Below are 25,412 nucleotides of genomic sequence, written 5' to 3' on the forward strand. Positions count from 1 at the left end.
ATATTTCCAACTGGAATGAACCCAGTTTCTCAGAGCCAGAAGCTCTCTAACCCCAATTTGGTAATTTAAATGTTTTATACTGGCCCCACACTATGTGTCAGTGCCCCCCACCCAACCCCTCCAAAAAGTATCGGCCCAGTTTTCCAGGCATATTTCCACAAATACTTGCATATATATAAGCCATGCCAGGATCCCAGCAGTCTTCTTCCATGTAGCACATTTATTTCTAACTTGCCTGCCACTACTTCGGTTATTTCCTCTGACTGGAGCGCTCCCCTTCCCTCATCCATTTATTCCCTTACTCACTTGCTATACTAAGTCCCCACTATGTAGCAAGCACTCTGCTAGGAAGTGTGGCTAGAGAGGATTTTTTTCTAGACTCAAGGAACTTACAGAATAAAGAATATTTATTAAGTTCCAAACACGTTAAATGTATACCTTCTTTCCTTACAGCAACCCTAGGGGGGGAAATATTAATGGTCCCATGAAAGATGAGGGAGCTGAGGCTCAAAGAGGTTGGATCTTCACAGGCTTCACAGTTACTCAGTTGGGCCTGCTTGCAAAGGTAACACTTTTTCTACCACTAAACCTCACCATTCCTCACACATCCAAACTTACTTATATTCCAGGTCCAGATCTTATCCCACCTTCTCCACAAAGTTGTCCCAAGTGTTCCTGGCACACAGTCCTTTCTCTAGAACCTTTTCTACCGTAGCACTCAGTATCAGTATCAAACTTTGCAATATCTAACCACAGTCTATTTTGTACGGTCTCTAATTATTTGAAGCCTATATGTGGTGACTGGTTTGACAGACAAAAAATACTGCATCTATGAAAAAAGAACAGCGAACTCTTAGACATAAGAAATATGGCAGCAGAAATTAAAAAAAAAAAAAACAACCAGCTGAAGATACCTTAGAGAAATTAGAAAACAATGGAAAAATGGGTGGAAGATAAGAAAATCATATACAAATCATCAACAGATGTTCTAGAAAAGGGAGAAGAAAGGATACAGAGAGGGGGAAATCAAACACATGATTCATGTTCCCAGGACTAAAGAACAGACTTGCCAGATGGAAGGGTCCACTGAATGCCCAGCACAATGAATGAAGAAACCAACAAGTAAGGACATGATTCTGAAAACCCAGAACGCAAGGGATACAAAGAAGCACCTCCAGTAGTGCAGAGGAAAAAGAGATCTGGGTCAAAGCCCTGACAGCATTGCACTAGACTCTCAGGAGCAACACAGGAAGCCAGGAAAAAAAAAACGGAGCTATGCATCAAAACTCTAAGGTAAAGTCATTCCAACCAGCACTCAGTATCTAACAGAATCAACAACTGAGTGTAAGGGATGAAACATAGACATTTCCAAAGATGCAAGATTTCAAACGTCTACTTCCCATGTAGCCTTTTCTCAGGAGGAGTCACGAAACAGGGGAGCCTCAGGAGAGACAGGCAGGGAAGGCTGACAGCTACCCAGCAGGCACAGAGAACAAATAGTCCACTTATGAAACAAGCAGAAGGGAAAGGATTCTAAGGGGAAAAAAAAGAAAATGGACAAAAATACCTGAAGAATGTATTTTACTTAGGAATTAACAGTAAGTACACAGAAAAGAGCAAAGTAAAGCAAGGAGAGGGGAAGGCCATGAGACAGTCCAAAGGGAGGGCTGGCTGTCTTCATCTGCTGCTGCTCGCCGCCCCCACAGCCTGCCTGCCCAGCTCTTTCCCAGAGTCTCTGAGGAACCTCAGTGTCTTTCCAAGAGCCTTCCTTTAAAGGAAGTTAGAAGACAGCTGACCTTTGAACAACATGGGTGTGAAGCGTACAGGTCCACTTACACACAGAATTTTTCCTAAAGATACAAGTACTATAGGGCGCCTGGGTGGCTCAGTGGGTTAAGCTGCTGCCTTCGGCTCAGGTCATGATCTCAGGGTCCTGGGATCGAGTCCCGCATCGGGCTCTCTGCTCAGCAGGGAGCCTGCTTCCTCCTCTCTCTCTCTGCCTACTTGTGATCTCTGTCAAATAAATAAATAAAATCCTTTAAAAAAAAAAAAAAAGATATAAGTACTGTAAATCTATTTTCTCCTCCTCAGGGCTTTTTAAATAACAGTTTCTTTTCTCGGGGCGCCTGGGTGGCTCAGTGGGTTAAGCCGCTGCCTTCGGCTCAGGTCATGATCTCAGAGTCCTGGGATCGAGTCCCGCATCGGGCTCTCTGCTCAGCAGGGAGCCTGCTTCCCCCCCCCCTCTCTGCCTGCCTCTCTGCCTACTTGTGATTTCTCTCTGTCAAATAAATAAATAAAATCTTTAAAAAAAAAAAAAAGTTTCTTTTCTCTAGCTTTCTTTATTGTAAGAATGCAGTATATAATACATACATATATACACACACTAATATATACATATATATGTACATATAAATACATATATATACACAAACATAAAAAGTATGTGTTCATCAACTGTTTATGTTATTGGTAAGGATTCTGGCCAACAGTAGGCTCTTACTAGTGAAGTCTGGGGTAGTTAAAAGTCATAACCCCCACATTATTCAAGGATCAACTGCACATTTATCTTGGCTGCTACAAAAAAGAAAAAAGTACCTTTAAAAAAAAAAAAACTGGTGCAGAGAACAAAGAGCTCCAAAACAAAATGTAACTCAGTGTACCACACGGCTTAGTCATTTAGTCATAAATAACGTTCACATCATCTAACAAGGACAGAATACTACTTCACCCAAAAAGAACACTATAATCCCACTGGAAGGATAGAGGAAGGGAAAAATATTCTTCCTGGGTGGGGACAGTGGCGGTAAGAGAGCTAAGCAGTCAACCTTAAAAAGTCAAAATGACATTTAAAATGAAAAGAAAAAAAGTCATGAAATACATACTTATATTATTTAGAAATGTAAATACCAAAAAAAACCCCAAAACCCTCTTACAATTAGAAGTTGTAAGTAGCTGTTACTAAGAACAGAATGAGAAATAGGAGGGATAGGTATAAACAACCGCACCATTTTGCTTGCCTTGTTTTAACTAAGAATAAATAAAAAGTTCTTTGACATTGGCCGTGGAAACATTTTTCTAGGTATGTCTCCTCAGGCAAGGGAAATGCAAGCAAAATAAAGCTGTTGGGAGTATACCAAAATAAAAACCTTTTTGCACAGCAAAGAAAACCATCAACACAACAAAAAGGCAACCTACTGAATGGAAGAAGATATCTGTAATTGATTATATCCAATGAGGGGTCAATAACCAAAATATACCAAGAACTTATACAATTCAATATCAGAAGAACAGATAATACAATTAAAAAATAGAGGAGCTGAACAGACATATCCAAAGAAGACATACAAATGGCCAACAGACACATGAAAAGATGTGCAACATCAGTGATCATCAGGGAAATACAAATCAAAACCATAATGAGATACCACCTTATACCTGTCAGAATGACTAAAATAAAAAAACACAAAAAATAGGGGCATCTGAGTGGCTCAGCTAGTTAAGCATCGGACTCTTGGTTTCAGCTCAGGTCAGTCGCATCATGGGTTATGGGATTGAGCCCTGGATCAGGTTCGCCACTCTGAGAGGAGTCTGCTTGAAAGATACTCTCCCTCTGCCCCTATCTCCACATGCATACTCTCTCTCTCAAATAAATAAATAAATCTTTAAAAAAACAAAACAAAACAAAAAACAAGTGTTGATCAGGATGTGGATAAAATGAAACCCTTGGGCCATGCTGGTGACAAAAGAAATGAGTGCAGTCGCTGTGGAACACAGTGTGGAGGTTCCTCAAAAAATCAAAAACAGAACTACATGGTTCATTAATTCCACTACTGAGTATTTACCCAAAGAAAATGAAAACACAAATTCAAAAAGATATATGCACCCCTTTTACTGTAGCGTTATTTAAAACAGCCAAGATATGAAAGCAACCTCTACGTATCTGTCTATAGATAGATGGATAAAGAATATGTGGAACACACACACACACACACACACAGAGTATTATTCAGCCATAAAAAAGAAGGAAATCTTGCCATTTGTAACAATATGGATGGATTTAGAGGGCATAATGCTAAGTGAAATAAATCAGAGAAAGACATGACATGATTTCACTCATATGTGTAATTTCAGAAACAAAACAAATAAAGAGACAAAAACAAAAACAACCAAAAAACCACCCAGACCTTAGGGCACCTGGATGGCTCAGTCGGTTAAGCAGCTGTCTTTAGCTCAGGTCAAGATCTCAGAGTCCTGGGAACAAGCCCCCCAACAGGAACCTCGCTTGGCAGGGAGCCTGCTTCTCCCTCTCCCTCTGCCCACCTGCCTGCCTGCAGCTCCCCCTGCTTGTGCTCTCTCTCTCAGTGTCAAATAATTAAAAAACAAACAAACAAAAACCCAGACCTTAAACAGAACTGGTGGTTGCCAGATGGGAGGTGGGTGGGGGAAGGATGAAATGAAGGGGATCAGAGTATACTTATCATTATGAGCACTGAGTAATGCACAGAATTGTTGAATCATTATAGTGTACACCTGAAACTAACACTGCGTGCTAATTATGTTTTTTTTTTTAACATCTGGAAAAGTAGGTAAAAACAATGGGTAGAATTTTTCTTGTTGTCCTTTCACTGAGGGGCTAGACCTTCCACATTCCTAGCTTTACTCAGAGATTTCAGTTCTTTGTCTGGTTTGGAAACAAAGTTGCATCCCTTCTCCTGCATGAACTTTAAAACCCCAGATCCTGCATCCTAGCTCAAGAGCTGGCCAACTGCCTGGTTTTGAGTTAAAAATGGTTTTTACGTTACATAGTTGAGGGGAAATAAAAATATTTCATGACACATGAAAATTATGTGAAATTCAAATTCTGTTGTCCATAAGATTATTTTATTGGAATAGGTCATTCCTATTCATTTATGTATTGTGCTACAATATTGTATTGTGCAATAATATGCAATATGTATTGTGTATATGTATATGTATATATATGTATATGTATTATAGCACAATATATAATATGCAAAATTCAGTAGTCATGACAGAGATCATATGGTCTGCAAAGTCTAACATACTTACTATCTGGCCCTTTACTGAAAAGCCTTACTGCCTAGCTTCTAGGGTCAATATTCAATCAAAATCTTTTCTAGACTTCAGTGGCAAAGGCATCCTTCAGGCCTGACATAAATGTACATTGTTTAAGACAGGATAAGCGGGCTGTGTATTGTACATGTGTATGAGACACTACTTTCTTCTTTTGTCTTTTTATTCTCTTGGCTTCTGTGACATCACTTTCTTCCACTTTTCCTTCTACTTATTCCTTCTCATTTTCCTTTATTAGCACCCTTTCCACTGACCCCATAGTTAACCTTTTCTAGGGGTTTGGTTCTTGGCTCTCTTTGTGCCTTAATTACATATTTTCCTGAGGCAAGGGCTTCTTAAAGTGTGGTTATGGATCACCTGGATTGTAATCACTTGAATAACACTAAAACTGCAAGTTTTTTGGGCTGGAATCCAGACCGAATGAATTAGAATCTCCATAAGCGGGGACCAGGAAACAATTTTTAAACAAGTTCTGGGTTGTTTTTTGTTTAGTCTTGTACACAAAAACTCAAATGTGTGAATCACTGCCCTAAGCAATTGTCCTAATTCTCACCATTTTAACTATGCTTATAACTAAAAATTATATATTCAACTCTATCCTCTTTCAGGAACTCTAGCACGAATTGTCTCTAGCCTCCTCTACCTAAATCTCACATGCAAAATGAGCCAAGTTGATTCTGCCTCCTGAGTATCTTTTGCATGGATCCCTATCCTCCCTGTTCCCAGCCACTGCCCCTGTTCTGGCTCTCATCCTTACATCTCCAGGACTGTCACAGCAGACTTATAACTGCTGCATGCTCTTACCTTTCCAAATCCACACTCTACAGAATTATCTTTCTATCTTTCTTTTTTGAAGATTTTATTATTTACTTATTTGAGAGAAAGAAAGTGAGAGAGCACATGTGCCTGAGCAGGGCAGGGGGAGAGGGAGAGAAAATCTCAAGCAGAGTCCCCACTGAGCACAGACCCCAATGTGGGGCCTGAGGTCATGACCTGAGCTGAAACCAAAACAAAGTCAGATGCTTAACTGACTGAGCCACCCAGACATCCCCAGAATTATCTTTCTAAATGCAAATTTATTAGTTCTCATTTGAATTTCAGCCATACTACGTATCTCCGGGGAACACCAGTACCCAGAAAAAAAAGTCTCCTAACTGGTATCTCCACTTCTCATATTCATCCCCTTCAGTGGCTTCCCAGTATCTGCAGAATAGTCTCAGCTCTTCACCATTTCAGAGGAGGTGTGCCCTATTCCAGCCACTGCCAACTTCTAACCCACCACGGGGCCCTCCCCGCCCCACCCTCATGCTTTGTGTTCTAGCTTTGCTTTTCTATAGGTGATCCCTTTGTCCAGAATGCCTCTTCTTCCTTCATTAGCTCACCAAATCTTTTTCTTCAAACCTCAGTTTGGGTGTCCCTCCTCTGTGAAGATTTTCCTGTGTCCTCTACGCAGAGCCGATCATCCAGGCCAACCCTGTTCTTGTACAAGTCTTTTACCCCCTATAAGTTTGTTCAGTAGATGTTTCTGAAATTGAAATGGGCCCAAATGAGTCCAGAATGACTCTATAGTTGGAGCCTGAGTACCTAGGAATACGTAGGCCTCAATCAGGAGCAGGAAAATCATAAAAAGGAACAGCTTAGGAGGGAAGGGTTAAGAGACGATGGTTTCTCTAACAAACATGCTGAGCTGCTTGGTACTATGGCAGAATATCCAGGTGGAGAGGTCTAACTAGGAACTGGAAATATGATATGCAAGTTTCAGGGAGAGATCAAGTAGGACCAGAGTTATACATCTAGGGGAGTCTGAAGCTATAATGGCTGATGGAATAATCAAGAGAGAATAATAATCCAAGAGAAGAAGGCAAAGGAAAACATCCTGAAAATCATGAGGCAAGAGGAAGACAAGACAACAAGATAAGGCAAAGCTGCTAAAGAAACAAGTATCAGAAGAATGCAGTATTAGGAAATCTAAGGGAAAACATTTTCAAGAAGGAAGGGGATTAAATTATCTATAAATGACTGGGGTTACTGAGTTGAAAACAGTGTACTGAAGAAAAAAATGTTTATGGACAGTAGCTTTTCACTCTAAGCAGTCAGAGCACTTATGTTTACTTAAAGCAACCTAAATGTCAGTTTCCCTTGACGTAAAGTTGAAAGTTCAAACATCACACTCTGCTGGGGTTCTCCATGCACATATCCACATTAGAGACCACAGCACATGCATCAGGGAGATCACACAGCTCTCTGACTGCAGTCAGAGCCATTCAGAATAGCAGAGAGAAAACAAAGTCAAGATAAGTAAAATCTGATCTGGGTTATACCTGAAATAGGACCCAACTGTGCCATTTTCCCTAGCCATGGGAGAGGTTCTGGGCCAGGCTCAAAGAGAGACATCATGAGGTTTGATTTCTTCTTGCTGTCAGCTTGGGAGTAGAGCATTCCATGCCATTCAGGACTAGATGGAGAGAAGATGGAAGATCAGAAGAATGTCAAGCCTGGGACTATGAAATTATATAAGTCTAGCCAGTGTTTTTCTCTTGAAAAGACATGGGTCTTCAGCTTTGAAATTAGGCTTTTTTACTAAAGCCAAATCCTAAAACTGAAAATGCATACTGCTATCCTCTGATATTGCCATTCCTCTCGGAAATGTATTATTATTCAATTAGGTAGATATAGAAATCAAAAGCAATCTTAGGAAAGAAAAAAATCACAAGGGCAACAAATAGCTAGAGGTGGGGAGGACAAAGGGATGTAACCCATGTTTCAGCTGCCTCCCTGAGTCATTCACAGCAGCACCAACACAGAGCAGGATTTCTAACAAAGGGCACAAAGCCATCACCCAGCTCTGTTCCTGCTTCTCAAAAGGCCCTACGGGACTCTCATATTCAGAGCTAGTCAGTATAAGCAGCTTGAGTATCAAGAAATACAGCAAACTTAAAATCTTTAAAAAAAAAAAAAAAGGGATGCCTGGGTGGCTCAGTTGGTTAAGCAGCTGCCTTCGGCTCAGGTCATGATCCCACTGTCCTGGGATTGAGTCCCACATTGGGCTCCTTGCTCAGCAGGGAGCCTGCTTCTCCCTCTGCCTCTGCCTGCCATTCTCTCTGCCTGTGCTCGCTCTCCCTCTCTCTCTGATAAATAAATAAAATCTTTAAAAAAAAAAAAAAAGAAATACAGCAAACTAATACCTAATAAGAATTGCATTCTTCTTTTTGAACCAGGTAATTTTAACTCAAGTAGAAATGGAGCTTCACCTGAGTACTCCTAACCTCTTCATCTTCTATACCAGTGAACCCCAGGTGATGGCCAGAAGATGATCAGTCACCTCTTCTTTCCTAACAATAGGTATTATAGAAAGGGAAGCAGATGGTTTTGCAAATTTCAAGACTGTAGCAAATGTCAAAGCTAGAGAGGTGTTCCCCACAGGGAAGGGTTACAGCACAGTGGTTGTGAATATGGGGTCTGGAGTCAGGATGCAAGGATAAGGACCCTGGCTCTTTCATTTATAAGCTGTGTGACCTTAAGCAAGTTCCCTGATCTCCCTAAGCCTCAGTTTCTCATCTATACAATAGGGAAAACACTGACATCCTCTGTATAGTGTTGTTGTGAGGGGTTACATAAAATTAATATACGTAAAGTGACTGGAGGAGCGCCTGGCACATGGTAAAATTTTCAATCAATATTCTTGATAACCTTTTTCATTTAGTTCTACCTCCTCATCTTATAGCTGAGGAGCCTGTGAATATTGCTGAAGATCCCTGAGCAAGTAGCAGAACTGTTATAACTGAATCCAGATTTCCCAGATAGAAAAGAGGAAAACTATAGGATATAATATAAAAGGATGTAATATAAAAAGATATACTATAAAAGGATATAATATAAAAGCAATATAACTAAAAGGCTCACTCTGTACTTATTCTAGGGGATAAGTACAAGTTTAGGAGGTGATGGTAGGTGGGGAAAGAATGGCAGGGGGAAGAAAAAGGTGATAAGGAAAAATCTGGGAAATATTTCACTCTGTCAATTGATTCTCCCTCATTCAACCAAAGGTAAACAAAGTTCCTTACCCTAACTGAACTATTGCCACCATTCCTTCTACTTTCAGGCTGCCATGGAGCAGGACACAAAAGTTGGGTATTTTGCCCGCAATTTGATTGGCTGAATTTTCATCTTCGTTGTCATCAGTTATGCCAGTACCCACCTCATCACCTTCTGTGAAAAGATCAGAATAAGATTAGCTGGTTGTTTCTAGCCTTGGAAGGAGGGTATTCAGTTATAAAAAAATATTGTAACAAGTAAGAAAAACTCCTTTTCTCATTTTCCTATGTCCATATAAAATTCAGTTTTCACATATTATATGAATTCCTTTTATTTATTTATTTTTATTTTTTTTGAACCATGAACAGTTTATATGAATTTCTTTTAAATGAAACATCCCAAATAGGTAAACCTATAAAAACAGAAAAACATTTAGTGGTTACCTGGGGCTGAGGGAGATGGAAAGCTAGGGGTTGACAGCTAAAGGGTTTCTTTTCTGGTGCTGAAATTAAAATCATAGAAATGGTCTTGCAGTATTCTTAGGAAACATTCCATTTCAAAAAAATCAAATCCAGTAACTATTCCTTTCCCCTAATTCTGCAAAATGGGCTATCCTACTATCAACTATATACATTTAAGAATAACTTTAGATCATAAAATGCTTCATCTGTATCATTAGAATAGGAAGAGAACTCACCTTTGTTAAGTGCTATTGGTAGGACCAGATGTCTGGACAGAACTGGGGGACTTGAAATATCAGCTATATCAATAAATCCCACTATTTCCAAGTCTGAAAAGAATGAATCAACACTGAATTAATGGATAGGGAAATACATTATTTTCTATGTACTAGGCTTCACAAATATAGTGTTTAGGTGAGGAATTCAGATGTGACTAGGAAGGTTATTAGACGTTTCTCTGGATGACTCACAATTTACATTTTCAACAGCTCAAGATACATTTAATGATTTAAGTTGTAAGACAAACGAGTCAGACTTTATTTTTATGAGGCTAGGACCCCAGCCAAGGCAAAAGCTTAAACATCCAATCCCTCTGTTCAGTCAAGGATGTTAGGGTCGGCAGGGGGCGTCATAGTCAAGCACTTCCACCACTCCATCCTTGCAGGAGGAGCAAATGTCCTTGGACTGTAAAGCTATTATTAAAAACATTTCCGTGAGAAAGAAATACATTCACTAGAAGCCCAAGGTAGCAGTCTAAATATGACAATGATTTCTTTGCTTTACAGAAGCTATATTAAAGACCCAGAGTACTTGCTGGAAACCTAATAGGTAAAAAATAAAAGCTTTATCCCAAAATACTTTTTTTCCCCCAAAATACTTTCTAAAAGTTTATTTTCTGATTACACAAATAGTAGAAAAACTTAGAAAACACTAAAAAGTGTAAAGAAGAAAAATAAGGTCACTCATTATTCACCATCAAAAGAAACATCTATTAATATTTTATTGAATTGCTTTTCAGTCTTTCACAGACATACTCATATTCTCAAAATGATTTTTTTAAAAAAGATTTATTCATTTGATAGAGAGAGAGAGAGCGCGAGCAAAAGCAGAGTGAGTGGCAGGCTGCAGGGGAGAGAGAAGCAGGCTCCCCGCTAAGCGGGTAACCTGTCATGGTGCTTGATCCCAGGACTCTGGGATCATGACCTGAGCAAAAGGTAGATGCTTAACTGACTGAGCCCCTCTCAAAGCAATTTTTAAAAAAATCAGGGTCATGGTGAGTACATTGTACTTCTATGTCAGGAAATTTGCTTCTCTGGAGGTTTACTGCCATTACCTTCTTTAGCTGAATAACAAATGAGTCAGCATAAGCAGTTACGTATTTTTCCTTCGAGTAGCAAAAGGTCTGCATTTCAAAGTGGTGTAAGCTATGACAAAGATCTTGGACTAAAAGTTTATATGGACAAGAAGAGATCTATTCAAAGTTACCCATCAAAAAAGGATGGGAAGGAAGAATATAGCTGATCTGAAGGCAACAAAACATTTAGCACAGCTTAACACACTGCAGTAGTCCATGAAAGAGATGAATGTTGACTTCCAGACAGCCAGAGGCTAAAGGCACAAAAAATAAAAAGCCTCTGCATGCCCTTTACTCTCAGACTCCTTCCAAATCTGCACACCCATAAGTGAAATGAATATTTACCGTGCACTTAATTCTATTATAACTGGTTGACCGGACATTTACCTGGTGAACACCTACTAAGCATCAGATGCTATGCTAGGCACTGAAGGTACAACGATAAAACCGTGATGGCTGAATGTGTACCCACCACTCAAGAAGTCCATCCACCAACTGGAGACAACTCTCCTCTCCACTCTTCCTCATGACTTCTGACTCACTTTGCCAATCTCAGCCAAGCACACCTCCAGCACAAACCAGGGAAAAGCAGTAGCTTGTCTCCTTTTAGTGAAAATACAAGCAGCAGGGCTCGAGGGGTACAGTGTATCAGAGTGGAGACCTTAGAGAGACCATGACTCATCTAGAGATTCTACTCACCTAGCCAGTCAGTATGAGAGGAAGTGACTTGTCCAGGATCACACAGGAAGAATCACACAGCCAAATCTAGAAGCTAGCTCTTCACAGATGATCTTAATTATGATGCTAATCAATCTTAGTATCTCTATTAAGAATTACTTCAGGGATTTCATGGCTAGTGAATCTGGTCATGATTTCCAACTCTAGTAATTTGTGGCTACAGTTACTAGGATTGGAGATCACAATGAAATATTACAAGCCTGCCACCATTTTGGCAATGCCTCCTTCCATTCAAAATGTCTACACTGGTGATGACAACAGCACCCTAGTGTCAGATTTACATTTCTTTTTAACCCTCCTGGATAGAGAAGATGCGAGAAGTTATAAGAAAATAAAGATAACAAAAGAACTAAGAAGAAAGTTAAAAAAAACACATCACCTGTGTTGATGACTTTAGGGATGGGATCGATTTCCTCATCTACAACAAAGGGCTCTGGTCTGGGGAAGACCTGCACATCAGCAGTGAGATGGCCACACTTGAGAACAGCGTGGAAAGGTGTATACGCCAGATCTATCAGTTTTCTAGAACATGATGATTAATTGTTATAAGAAGAGTATTTCTACGATACATATCATTTATTTCAAGTAATTTTTTCAAGATGTTAAGTTTATTTTTCCCTTCAAATCAATTCTTAAAACTATGATCTGACCATTTGTGAAACAGAACAAAATATGACATTTTTGGTGAGGAAATTTCAATTTTGAAAAGCCCAAAAGCAAGTTAATCTTTTGAAACTGCTGAGTCATTATAAGGAAGTCAGTATCTATAGGCATTATTGATTTAGTCCCACTTAATTTAAAAGGGAATGAACTTTTAAAAATCACTACTACCAATCATTTTGTCTGAAAATTGTGCAACTTGGGGAAAATGAAATGACAATAATTAGAAAGAGTGAAACAGACATTACAGCTGAATATCAAATTATAATAACAGATTGTAAGAAGGCAAAAAAGCTGTAAGCATATACTTACCCAAACATAGACTGTACATTTTTCAAGCACAGGGGGCCATCAATAGTAAAAATCTGTCCTTCGCCATTGTTTAAATCTATGAGACGTTCAAGGCAATCCAAGGAATCAGTACTCTGAAGCTACAAAGCAAAACAGATGACCCTTTTAAAGTGGCACACAATGCCAAATTATTATCAGCACACCAAGATCACACCCATCACAATAACACAGGCAATAAATAAGAGAGATTATTTTTTTTAAACAACCTGAGGCGAAAATAACTATAACAATTTTGATTCAAGGTTACCAAGAGGAATGCTATATAAAATGATACCAGTAGAGCTATTTTACTCAGAAGTAGTTTTACAAAGATTCTCAGAAGTGACCACAGTTGGTATTTACACAGTATCTTCTCTCCAAAGTGTTTCTAACATCTTTTCGGTGAGAACTATCATTATCTACATTTCACAGATAGAAAAACTGAGGTGAACAAATGTTAAATAACTTTCCCAAATAAATGGGAAAACCAGGAAGTAGAGTTTAATAAAGCATACTTCACAGTAATGTTACTTTACCAAAAAAGTTCAAGTATATTTCTGTCAGTGTTTCTGGTGGAATGGACATAAGAATTTCTAAACAAGGTAAATGTCTAATACCAAAAAGAATATTTTAACTCTTATGCATCTGAAGAGTCTTTGTGGGAAGCAGGATAGATAGCAACTCCTGCCAGCTATGTTTCCAGAGATGGACAACACTCTGAATCTTCAAAAAGCATTTGAGACCTAGAGCCTTCCAAATTTAGTGATTAGCCTCAGCTGAAAGCAATGGAGTTCAATGTTATAGTATATACAATATAAAACTAATGGAATATATTAAAAATAAAGTCCTAAAATGTATCCAATCAAACTAAAAAGAACGCAGTATTACCTCCTCCAGATTTGCCATGCACATGATGTATAACTTAGATGGGAAAGGAAAAGGTAGCGGAAACCTGTTGCTCTCGCCTCGTTGACTATGAGTAGCTAGGGAATGCCGCAGTGACCCTCTACCAATGCCAAGACAGCCATCTGTCACCAGAACAACCTGTTTTCAAGGAATGAGAGGAGGTTTGTACATGAAATAACATATTTATTTAAAGCAGTCTCATTTCTCCCTAATGGCATTTACACTGAAAAACCCACCTCTGCAGGGAGATAAGCAACAAGGTGAATAAATCTCAAAAACATTGTCAAGTGAAAGAGGACACACTGTGTGATTCTCTACATGAAGTTCTAGAACAGGTACAACAATGCTAAGATAAATCAAATAGAAGCTGTGGGGTGTTGGGGGGATATAGACTAGAAAGGGGAAAGTGAAGAAACTGTTGGGTAATGGAAACGTGCTAGATCTTAATTGGAGTGGTGGTTACACATAGCTGTGTGCATCTGTCAAAATTCAGTAAACTACGTGTTTAACATCTATGCACTTTCCTGTATTTTATCTAATTAAACCTAAAAAATAGTACCTATTTATAAACACTTAAAATCATAACCAACTCATACTAAATTGTATTAAAACTAGAGCCTGGCACTAGACGTCAAGAATGACATGTGGTTCTATTTTACATGTGACCCTAGGAAGCATCAGTACAGAAGTCTGACCTCGACACTATTTTCAAAGATGACAAACTTTATCCATGGTCAATTAAGATGACAACTGTTTTAAAAATGTATTTATAGGGGCGCCTGAGTGGCTCAGTCAGTTAAGCCTCTGCCTTCAGCTCAGGTTACGATCCCAGGGTCCTGGGAGCGAGCCCTACATCAGGCTCTCTGGTCAGGGGGGAGCCTGCTTCTCCCTATGCCTGTGCCCTTCCTACTTGTGCTCTCTGTCAAATGAATAAATAAAATCCTAAAAAAAAAATGTATTTATAGGGGTGCCTGGGTAGCTCAGTCGGTTAAGTGTCTGACTCTTGATTTCAGCTCAGGTCATGATCTCAGGGTTGTCAAAACAAGCCCCGTGTCTGGCTCCGTGCTGGGCATGGAGCCTGCTATTTCTCCTTCTGCCATTCTCCTGCTCTAAAAAAAAAATGTATTTATAAAAGCCATTTAACCAGACATTATAAGCCTTTAAAGTACATTCTTTTTTTTTTTTTTGTCATTTTGACTATAACATACCTTTTTTTAAAAATTTTTTATTTTTTATAAACATATTTTTATCCCCAGGAGTACATGTCTGTGAATTGCCAGGTTTACACACTTCACAGCACTCACCAAAGCACACACCCTTAACCAATTTGTAATCTGAAAAAGCCTTCAAAATATACCAACAATGGAAAATAGTTACAAACTAAATTTCTTCCTCACTGCCTCAGTGATCCTATGTGGTGGCAGATTTTCCAAGCATTCCAGCGAGGATTATTTTTGCTCTTCCTACCCTAGCCTTGTAACTCAATAATAATGGGCCATTAAAGCAGTATTAGGTGACCGTACCATGTGAAGTACCAAGACTGGCACTCATTTCTAAAGTCGAAGAATGCTCAATGGCAGTCACCTAGAGAAATGTCATTTTCTGGGAAGACAGTCAAGTGACTAGATAAGGCAGTTTCCTCTTATACGAACAACTGCTATATAATGATTTACTTCTGCCCCTACTTTTTTCAGATGCTATGTGATGAAATTTTTCATGCAATGTCAAAATGAGACAGACTACACAGATAATGAGACATAGTCCAGCTGTCTGAAACTCTGGTTAACAAATTTCCACATTAAAACAATTCTATTTGACAGTAACTGATTATAAAAATAATCACTAATAACTTCTATCTCTAGTATGATATTTTGGACGTGGTTCACTCTAAAACTCATCAAGCAAACCTAAGTGGATCCAGGCCTGGCCCCGGGCCCTCAGAGTATAGGACATCTCAAATTCAGATTTTTCCTTTTGTAAAGGAAGAAAAAATATTAACAGGCAGAAGGCTGTGTGTTGCACAAGACCTTCCTTGTTACAAATTTTCTGAATTTCTTCTCTAAAATGACTGAAGCAGCAGCAAAGGAAACTGCTATCTACTAGCTTCCAGTTCAGAAGATACTGACAACAAAATTTCATTTATTCAATATACAATATATTCTTATGACATTCTGTATGCAGATTTACCAAACAATGTTTGTGGAATGCCAAACATTTTTATTTCTGAAAAGAAAGTGATCAAAAGGCATTTATGGCATTTATTAAAATGATTTCACCTTTTAGTAACAGCTCAGGGTCTTCATTAACCCTTGAGCTCATACTCTGTAAAACAGGTGGTTTTGTAGTAAGAAAAAAACAAACTTAAAAGGCGGGTTTAGGGATGCCTGGGTGGCTCAGTTGGTTGGACGACTGCCTTCGGCTCAGGGCATGATCCTGGAGTCCCGGGATCGAGTCCCACATCGGGCTCCCAGCTCCATGGGGAGTCTGCTTCGCACTCTGACCTTCTCCTCGCTCATGCTCTCTCTCACTGTCTCTCTCTCAAATAAATAAATAAAAAAAATTTAAAAAAAAAGAAAAAAAGGCGGGTTTACTGAGATATAATTTTTTTTTTTATAATTTTTTTTTTAAGATTTTATTTATTTACCTGACAGACAGAGATCACAAGTAGGCAAAGAAGCAGGCAGAGAGGAAGGGAAGCAGGCTCCCCGCTGAGCAGAGAGCCCGATGTGGGGCTCGATCCCAGTACCCCGGGATCATGACCTGAGCCGAAGGCAGAGGCTTTAACCCACTGAGCCACCCAGGCGCCCCTGAGATATAATTTACATGCAATAAAATTCATCCTTCTTAGTATATGGTTCTGGGATTTCCAACAACTATATTTGGTGAGCAACCACTTCTACAATTAAGATAAAGACCAGTCCTGGCACTTCCCATTTTCCCTTATGCTTCATTTGAGTCAATTCCCTACTGTTCCTTCACCCTCAGGCAACCACAATCTTATTTTTAGTTAAAAAATAAATACCAGTAATGCCACTGACACTACTGAGGATCTGGTGTTTGACCATATAACAAAAAAATCATACACTATGGCCCACTGCCTGTTTTTGTAAATAAAGTCATTTATGTATTTATTAACTGTGGCTGCTTTCATGCTATGACAGTGGAATTGAGAAGTTGTCACAAATATCAAAAAGCTTGCTGACTCCTGTTGTAGATTACTCTAATTTTCCTTTTAGTGATTTGTTTTCTCCTTTAAAATATACTACCACTTCTCAAAGCACAAGCATACTTACTTTTGTGCTTTGTTGCAATATATTCACAGATATTGCAGTTTTTACAAACTGAAGGTCTACGGCAGCCCTGCCCTGAGCAAGTTTATCGGTGCTGTTTTACTAACAATATTTGCTCGCTTTGTGTTTGTGTGTCACGTGGCGGTAATTTTTGCAGTATTTCAAACTTTTTCATTATTACCTTTGTTACAGTGCTCTGTGACCAGTGATTATGACTTGCTGAAAGTTCAGATGATGGCTAGCATTTTAGCAATAAAGTATTTTTTAATTAAGGTATAGACATTATATCTTCTAGACATAATGCTATCGTACACTTAATAGACTACAGTACAGTGTAAACAATTTTATACATACTGGGAAACCAGAAACTTCAAGTGACTCAACTTTATGCAATGTCAGCCTTGTTCTGATAGTCTGAACCAAACACACAATATCTCAAGGTATGTTTATACCTGTTTATAGCAAACTTCTAATTCTTTTTATCCTAATACTCTGTTCTCATCTGATGCTAATGTGGACCTACTGTGGATCTGAAGGGCAACAGATCATATGGCATTCATACTCATCACTTTTAGAAAACTCAGTTGAGATGGTCAAACATTTGCTAAATAAATACTACACCGAGATAATGAAGACTATCATGTACTGATGTTTATAATTCTATCACTCAAAATTACAATTACCCCTTACAGTGAGTGCTCTGAAACTCAACTGTGAGCCCTTCATGTTTTATACAAACAGTACTAGTTTGCAATAAGCCAATCTGCTAGGAGAATGCTCTCCTTAAGGCATAACTGTGCTGTTTTCTGAGCATATTAGTGTTGACTTAGTGCCTTCTTTTAAAAAGATACCAATAATGTATAATGCAGTTTATAGAAATTACAATGCATGCTGTGTCAGAGCCTAAAGAAAATCAAATCACCTCAGTGGTTAATGGTTTTTAACTTAGGAAAAAAGGAATGGTTTAATGGTTTAACTTAGGAAAAAAGGAATTGATCATTACCTGGCAAGGAATTGCACCACCCCATTCTTGCTGAACGATATTGCAAACACCAACTAACGCAGATTCCAAGCAGGTTTTATCATAATCATCCATATTACTTAGTGCTTCCTGATCGAATAAAAGATAAAATTGCTCATTATTTTGTACTGTTTTGTTATTAGAGAACAACATAAACTGTTCAAAGCATGAATAGTTACACAGGGGACATTGTGTTTCTGAGAGCCCCAAAGCATATTTTCTCAAAGAAAATGGTAAAACAGGCTTCCTCAACCACAAAGGACAATTAAAAGAGCTTCCCTTTATTCCATTCTCAAGTGAGAGTCAAAAGTCCACCATAGCTTTGTAAGGGACCCCTGAAGAAAGTCTAAAATGAAGAACTTTTAAACCCACCCAAAAAATAAGACAAAAATTATTGACTGACTATATTATAAACACCAACCTAGGCACTTCATATGCATTTAGTTATCTCAACACTCTGTAAAGTATAAATTATTAACTAATTTTTTAGAAAAGATTTATTTGACAGAGAGAATGAGAGAGAGCACAAGTAGGCAGAGCAATAGAGTGAGAGAGAAGCAGGCTCCCCACCAAGTAGGGAGCCGGATGCAGGGCTCGATCCCAGGACAATGGGATCATGACCTAAGCCGAAGGCAGTCGCTTAAGCAACTGAGCCACCCAGGTGCCCCTACTGACCTATTTTTAAAATGAGGAAACAAAGGTACAGAATGATGGGGTAACCTTCCCAGGCTGCATGCCTCGATGTGCCAGAGTCTAGATTTAAGCCCCATCAGTAGAACCCCAGGGCACCTGGCTTTCTCGACTACTCTGAACAACTCAGATAGCAACTCTCTAAATTTCAAAACTGCTGAACATCCAAAATCCTTAGTTTACTATTCATTTACAAGAAATCCAGTGCAATTTTTAAAGAGCTTTTGAGTACCATTAAAAAAAAAAACAACTGAGAAAATAAATGATTTAACAAAATCTTATTACTTTTTATTTAAAAAAAAAAAATCAAACTACACTGATCCTGGATCTCTAACCTGCCCAACAAGTATTAAATTGTTTTAACTCCACACTTATTGACCATTATGAGGTACTGCTGAAAATAATATCTTAGAGATGTTGTCAGAAAGTAAATTCTCTGGCATATCCCAGACAACACCTTATTAACTATCAACTGAGGTTTAAAAATTATAATTTCTTGGCATCTGTAAATCAAAGGGTATTTATTGGAGAGAAAATATTATTTTGAATTACTCTAGAATAAAGGTTTTTATAAGGAAGGGCGATTTTTCATCTCAAGTTTTATAGGAAAGTAGAAAATAATGTGTTGAATTTAAAGTACCCTGAATCTTAAGAGAATGGGGAACTACATCCTGTTATGCTCTCCTTTCCACAGAAAATTCCAGAAAACTCAGGGAAGAAAATAAGGCAACAACTCAGAGCTCAAACTCCTAGCTCTACCGAAGGCGTAAGGCCTTTATTACTGGTTATGAATCTTTGTTTCATAGCTATACTCAAGATATTATGCCCATAGATTGATGGTCATAATAAGTGTTTTTTTTTTTTTTTTAAAGATTTTATTTATTCATTTGACAGACAGAGATCACAAGCAGGCAGAGAGGCAGGCAGAGAGAGAGAGGGCGGGGAAGCAGGCTCCCCGCTGAGCAGAGAGCCCGATGCAGGGCTCCATCCCAGGATCCTGAGACCATGACCTGAGCCGAAGGCAGAGGCTTAACCCACTGAGCCACCCAGGTGCCCCAGTGAATCTTTGTTTTATAGCCATATTCAGATATCATATCCATACACTTAACATTAAATAAGTCCAAGTTCTATGGGGCACTGGGACGGCACAGTCGGTTGAGCATCTAACTCTTGGTTTTCACTCAGGTCTTAATCTCAGGGTCCTGAGATCATTGTGCTCAGTGCTCAGCACGGAATCTGCTTTGAGGTTCTCTCTCCCTCTGCTCCTCTCCCTCCTCCAATAAGTGGATAAATCTTAAAAAAAAAAAAAAAAGTCCAAGTTATAAATATTTGGTGCAATATGATAACACTATTTTCCTTCCTAAAAATCTGGGCCCTGTACATATAATAACTCATTATTTTTTATACCTGAAGTGTGTTGTAATCTCTTGTGAAGGGAACCATCAGCTCCCAAAGTGAGGAAAAAACCACCAGAGCTGTAAACTCAAGCTTGTAATTTGTGGCCATGTGCTCGAACAGCATCGTCAAACCATGGGCTGCTAGGTGCTTACGTTGATATTCTTCAGACCCCTCGATCGACACAGGTCGGGTCATGGAAAGGGATACGTCCATTACCACCACTGTTGGCATGATGAAAATGATCCCAGTGTTCCCGGTCAGAGTGCAAACAAACAGCTATGAACAGAGAAATGCTGTAGAAAATAAGTATGATTAGGTCTTACATGTTACAGAGAGAAAAAAGGCTTTCCCCTCCCACCCTAATTTTAACCAAACTTTGCAGAAATGAGTGAAAGCAAACCTCATTTAAGTTGAGGTGAAGGCAAAACTGCAGAGACTTCAGAGGGAGGAAAGCAAGCAACTTAATTCACTGTGTGAACAACTCCTAGAATCACCCACTAAATGGCCATAACTCAAGGACCACATGCCTTTTTTTTTTTCTCCAAGATTTTTATTTATTTATTTGAGAGAGAGAGTGAGAGAGAAAGCACAAGCGGAGAGAGAGCACAAGCAAAGGAAGAGGAAGAAGCAGACTCCCCTGCTGAGCAGAGAACTCCATGTGGGCTCGATCCCAGGACCCTGGAGCCTGGACTGGAGGCTAAGGCATCCACTTAACCGACTGAACCACCCAGGTGCCCCAAGGACCACATATTTCTATTAAAAAATATATTAAATTCAGGTAGCCCTTGACTTTCATAATTTCAAAGTTTATACAACTGAATATAACAAATATTCCTACATCGCCTCCCCAACACTTAATTTATGAAGGAACATTTCTAATTGTCACACGGTGGTGCTTTTTGACAAGCAACCCTTTTTTGGGGGCACCATCACTTTCTTAATCAATACAGCAGTAATTGAGTATTTATCTTGTTGCTTGATGCCGTTTTTTTTTTTTAAAGACTTTACTTATTTGTCAGAGAGAGAGGGAGAGAGAGCGAGCATAGGCAGACAGAATGGCTGGCAGAGGCAGAGGGAGAAGCAGGCTCCCTGCCAAGCAAGGAGCCTGATGTGGGACTCGATCCCAGGATGCTGGGATCACGACCTGAGCCGAAGGCAGCTGCTCAACCAACTGAGCCATCCAGGCGTCCCCTTGATGCCTTTTTTATTAATAAAATGAATGTAAAATGTAAAAATTAAAGGGCCAGTAGAGTCATAATCCAAATTAGATAAAGCTGGAAATCATTAAGCATGACAAAAGCAGTAAACTACTACTAGCTCAGTAATACTGTATGTAAATTGGGAAACAATGCTTCATTGTGAGGGAAAAGAACAAAATGAAAGAGTATGTAGACCAGCTGACATTATCTCAGGAAATCGTGTATAAAAGTCGGTATGCAGAGGGCTGCCTGGGTGGCTCAGTTGTAGTTGTTAAGCATCTGACTCTTGGTTTTGGCTTAGGTCATGATCTCAAGATCTGGAATTGAGCCCCGCATCAGGCTCCATGCTTGGCAGTGCTTGAGATCTTCCTTTCTGTTTTTCCTTCTTCCTCTGTCCCTCCCCCAGCTCAGGCTCTCTCTAAGTAAATAAATAAAGAAGTAAATTAATAAAATCTTAAAAAAAAAAAAAAAGTCAATATGCAGAAGAAATGGAGAAAACAGACTCCTTTAAAATTACGGATGGAGTATTAGCATAAAGAAAAGAGTTCTGTTCTCAAAAATAAACAAGAAAGTTCAAATATACAGACCTGCTCATGGGGATACAACTTGCTGCTACTCTGCTGATGAGCAACTATAGTATACTGACATAATGAACTCTTATATAGCTATAAATAAAAGATATGTATTTAAATATGAGAAATATTTATATAAAATACCAGTAACTGAGAAAAGCAGGTCATAGGATTGTACGTATATTCTAATTGCACCTTCATAAAACTCATTGCGTATATACAATTAGGGAAGACCCTGGATGGACAAAATTGGTTAGAAATTAAATGCTCGCTAATTACTTTTTTTGAACTTTTTTTTAAATTTAAAGATTTAATTTATTTATTTGACAGACATAGTGAGAGGGAACACAAGCAGGGGGAGTGGGAGAGGAAGAAGCAGACTTCCAGACAAGCAGGGAGCCTGATGTGGGGCTCGATCCCAGAACCCTGGGATCATGACCTGAGCTGAAGGCAGACATTTAACAACTAAGCCACCCAGAGTAAAATTCCACTTGTAAATAGGCTGTCAGGAACTCAGAACATAATGGTTCATGTAAGCAAGGTTATAAACAGGGGTCAGGGACTCAAGGGAAGTAGGAAAAGCCTTTTTACCACATAGCGGCCTGAGACACATTTCAAATACAGTAGTGCCTCATGTATCCCTGTTTTCTGCCTCATTAAACACTGTGCAAAACATAACCTACTCTATGATGACTTGGCATCACCACTCTAAACACCAATACTGCCTAGCACCCTGCTGTTCTCAGGTTTGATGTTTTGTTTTTGTTTTTTTTTTCACCCCCACACCAGCATTGTGTGCTGCAGAACACTGTTCTGGAGAGATGATCCAAGAAAAATGAGTCCAGGCATTAATAAAGACACTGAAAAGTTTTAGAGCAAAAAATCCAGTTTGAACTTGCTAACCCTGTTTCCCATTTAACCCTTTTCTACACAATTACCATGACGGTCCCATAAAATAGGGATTACGTAGAATATACACAGAAACAATGCCTTGTATTCAAGGGATCCAGGCTGTTGTGCTCTGTTTTGGTGCCTTTTTATGATTAATTTTTAGTCCATCAGCTTACATTCTATCTAACTCAGTAATTCCCTAATTTGCTTCTTCTAGGCTACTATGGGCTAGAAAGCCAGGTAATCAAGCTTGTTAAAACTGTGCCCAAAGTCAAACTCAACAGGTTCTCAGAGTCTGTGGGTTTCCTTTAGTGTAAAATGTATGGGCTTAAGTGTATCAACTTGGTACTACTTCATCTTCTCAGTTTATTTTATTTTCTTTCTGGGTCTTACTAGTGTTGTTCAAGAATTGAAGCCCTGTATAATATTGGTTCAATTATACTATACTAGCCCATAAGGTCACTGAGGGCAGGGACTGGGTCAGATGGTGCCCACCAACATCTCCTCAGAACCTATCACAGTAACTGGCACAGGGTATGTGCTTGACAAATATTTGATAATGAGTAATAAACTACCCCTAGGCACCACACAGAACATTCTTTGGCAAAACACAGGATGAATGTTAATTCAGGAAATCAGAAACACATTTCCTTCTCTCTTCCTCATTCAAGCAAATACTAGTGATTCCTGTGTCTCTGCCCACATATAGAGCTTATCCGGCTCACATGGTAGTCCCATTTTCATGTAGACCCCTGTTCATCATTGAAAGCTGGAAAGGGACACCTGGGTGGTGCAGTTGGTTAAGCCTCAGACTCTTGGTTTTGGCTCAGTTTATGATATGGGGTCATGAGATCAAGCCCCACATTGGGCTCCACATTCAGTAGAGAGTCTGCTTAAGACTCTCTCTTCCTCTCCCTCTGCCCATTGCCCCCCCATGTACATGCCTGCGAACAAATGTTCAGGGGGGAGGAACAAGAAGATAGGGGGCGTACCTGTGTGGCTCAACTGGTTGGGCAGGGGACTATTGATTTTGCCTCAGGTCATGATCTCAAGGTTGTGAGACTGAGCCCTGCAGGAGTGAAGCCACTTTACCATTCCCAGCAGTTTCACTGAGTGGGATTCCATTCAAGTTTCTAGGGGCCCACCCATTCATGTTAGGATCCTTACCAACCCTTAGGTTTCTGGCAGCCTGACTTCCCTTGCCCTGATGAGCGCTTCCTCTTGCTCTGCCCCTTACCACTGTACTTACTGGCTCTCATTCCCTCGCTTTAAAAAAAAAAAAAAATTGGGGGATATCATGGGAAGTACTTCCTCAACTCTTCAAGGAGACTGGGAAAGCATATAAACAGATTTGGATCAGGTATAAAAAAGCATTTCTGGCCCCTGAAATGCGCTGTAACACGGGAAAGGGTGCCCATAGCCAGCAGTCTTGCCTTCTCTGCAAACACCTCTAGAGCTGGCTTTTTCTCCTTACTGATGTATTGGCGTCCGTCCACATTCTTAACAGTGGAAAATCAAGGGAAACCATTACTTAAGTTGTAAGCACAGAATTAAAGGAGGGACTTGCATGTTCTTGAAGGATGATTCACTCCAGCACTCTAGGCCGGATTAAAAAAAAAAAAAAAAAAAAATCCATGCCCACCACAGTCCAGCAACTTTTTGAGAACGTGAAGTATTTCTCACTTGGGTTAATTCTCCCCCTTTCCCAGAAGTACTATTTAAAGTAGTTTACATATAACGCTAAGACAACTACAAGCCATCTTTCTCAACAGTCTATGCCTGAGAACAGACCCCAGCCACCTGACTTGGCCTTAATGCCAAATCACCTAAACACGTTTACAACTTCCCTGCAGCTGGCAATTGACTGCAAAAGAATCGATTCTCAGCTGTTTCGCTCTCCGAGCGTGATTCCACTCGAATTTCTCGGGTTTCTAGGAGTCCGGGCATTCATGTTAGCGTCCTTACCTACCCTCAGGTTTCTGCCAGCCTGACTTCCCTTGCCCTGAGGAGCGCCTCCCGAATTCTCGGATACAACTTCATCTCGGAACCGCCAGCCTGGGAATACAGCATTTGAATAGCAGTCGAGGAGTGATTTTTTTTTTTTTTTACCTCAAAATCAGTCCAAACCCCAGACTGAGATGTGGAAATCTTATGGGCAGGGGGAACGAAAAGGGCCTGAGCAAGGGGCCCGAATCGCGGTGTTTACGCCGGGCCCGCGACCCCGAGCTACCGGGCGAGGCGAGGCCGGGAGCAGGGCCCGGAACTGGCGCCGCACAGACCGCGCGGGGCGGCGGGAAGGCCGGGGGCCGGCTCCGCGTCGTCCCCGACCCCGGACCCCTTCTCCTGCAGCTCCACAAGCAACGAAGTACAGCCCGAGGCCCCCGGGCTCCCCGACTCACCCCGCGCCCATCGCCGGCACAGTCCGTCCACGTAAACTTTCCGCCCGCGCACCGCGACCGGAACGAAGAGGCCGCGGGACAAAAAGGAAGCCGGCGCCAGTCTGCGCACGAGGCTGGGGCGGGGCTTTAAGGCCTGAGCGGCAGGGCTCTGGCGCGGCGCCGCCGCTAGGGGGCGCGCCCTCCTCGGCGTCCCTCCACAGCGCTCTCTCCCCAATATCTCCAACCTTGGGGAGCCCGGGCCCTGTCTCCCCTTCCTTCTCTTCCTCCTTCCTTCTCCCTTCTCGGGCTCTTCTCTCTTTCCTTCTGGCCCTCTGACCACTTCCTCCTCTCTGAAGAGATACCTCTCCAGGCCCTTCACACGCCAGCCTCCTCAC

General features: G+C 40.2%; 1 protein-coding gene across 7 annotated transcripts in view; it reads right to left on the reverse strand.

Moving 5' to 3' along the window:
- Positions 1 to 25,119, reverse strand: part of INTS14 (integrator complex subunit 14) — a 30,994-nt gene extending 5,875 nt beyond the window's left edge. Inside the window, exons 1-10 of one of the 7 annotated variants that reach the window (XM_044231701.1) lie at positions 25,039 to 25,119; positions 24,609 to 24,694; positions 19,987 to 20,253; positions 17,872 to 17,979; positions 13,561 to 13,716; positions 12,655 to 12,773; positions 12,062 to 12,204; positions 9,827 to 9,919; positions 9,159 to 9,303; positions 7,416 to 7,549 (exon numbers count right to left, since the gene is read on the reverse strand). In XM_044231701.1, the coding sequence (XP_044087636.1) occupies positions 7,416 to 7,549; positions 9,159 to 9,303; positions 9,827 to 9,919; positions 12,062 to 12,204; positions 12,655 to 12,773; positions 13,561 to 13,716; positions 17,872 to 17,979; positions 19,987 to 20,208 (1,120 nt within the window). In that variant the 5' untranslated portion in view covers positions 20,209 to 20,253; positions 24,609 to 24,694; positions 25,039 to 25,119. Of the gene's footprint in view, positions 1 to 7,415; positions 7,550 to 9,158; positions 9,304 to 9,826; positions 9,920 to 12,061; positions 12,205 to 12,654; positions 12,774 to 13,560; positions 13,717 to 17,871; positions 17,980 to 19,986; positions 20,271 to 24,604; positions 24,695 to 25,038 lie in introns of those variants that run through there. The other 6 variants (XM_044231702.1, XM_044231697.1, XM_044231696.1 and 3 more) reach the window with 6 other exon arrangements.
- Between the last annotated feature and the right edge of the window lie 293 nt (positions 25,120 to 25,412).

The sequence above is a fragment of the Neovison vison genome, chromosome 13 (genome assembly GCF_020171115.1).
Source record: "Neovison vison isolate M4711 chromosome 13, ASM_NN_V1, whole genome shotgun sequence".
Taxonomy (NCBI): domain Eukaryota; kingdom Metazoa; phylum Chordata; class Mammalia; order Carnivora; family Mustelidae; genus Neogale; species Neogale vison.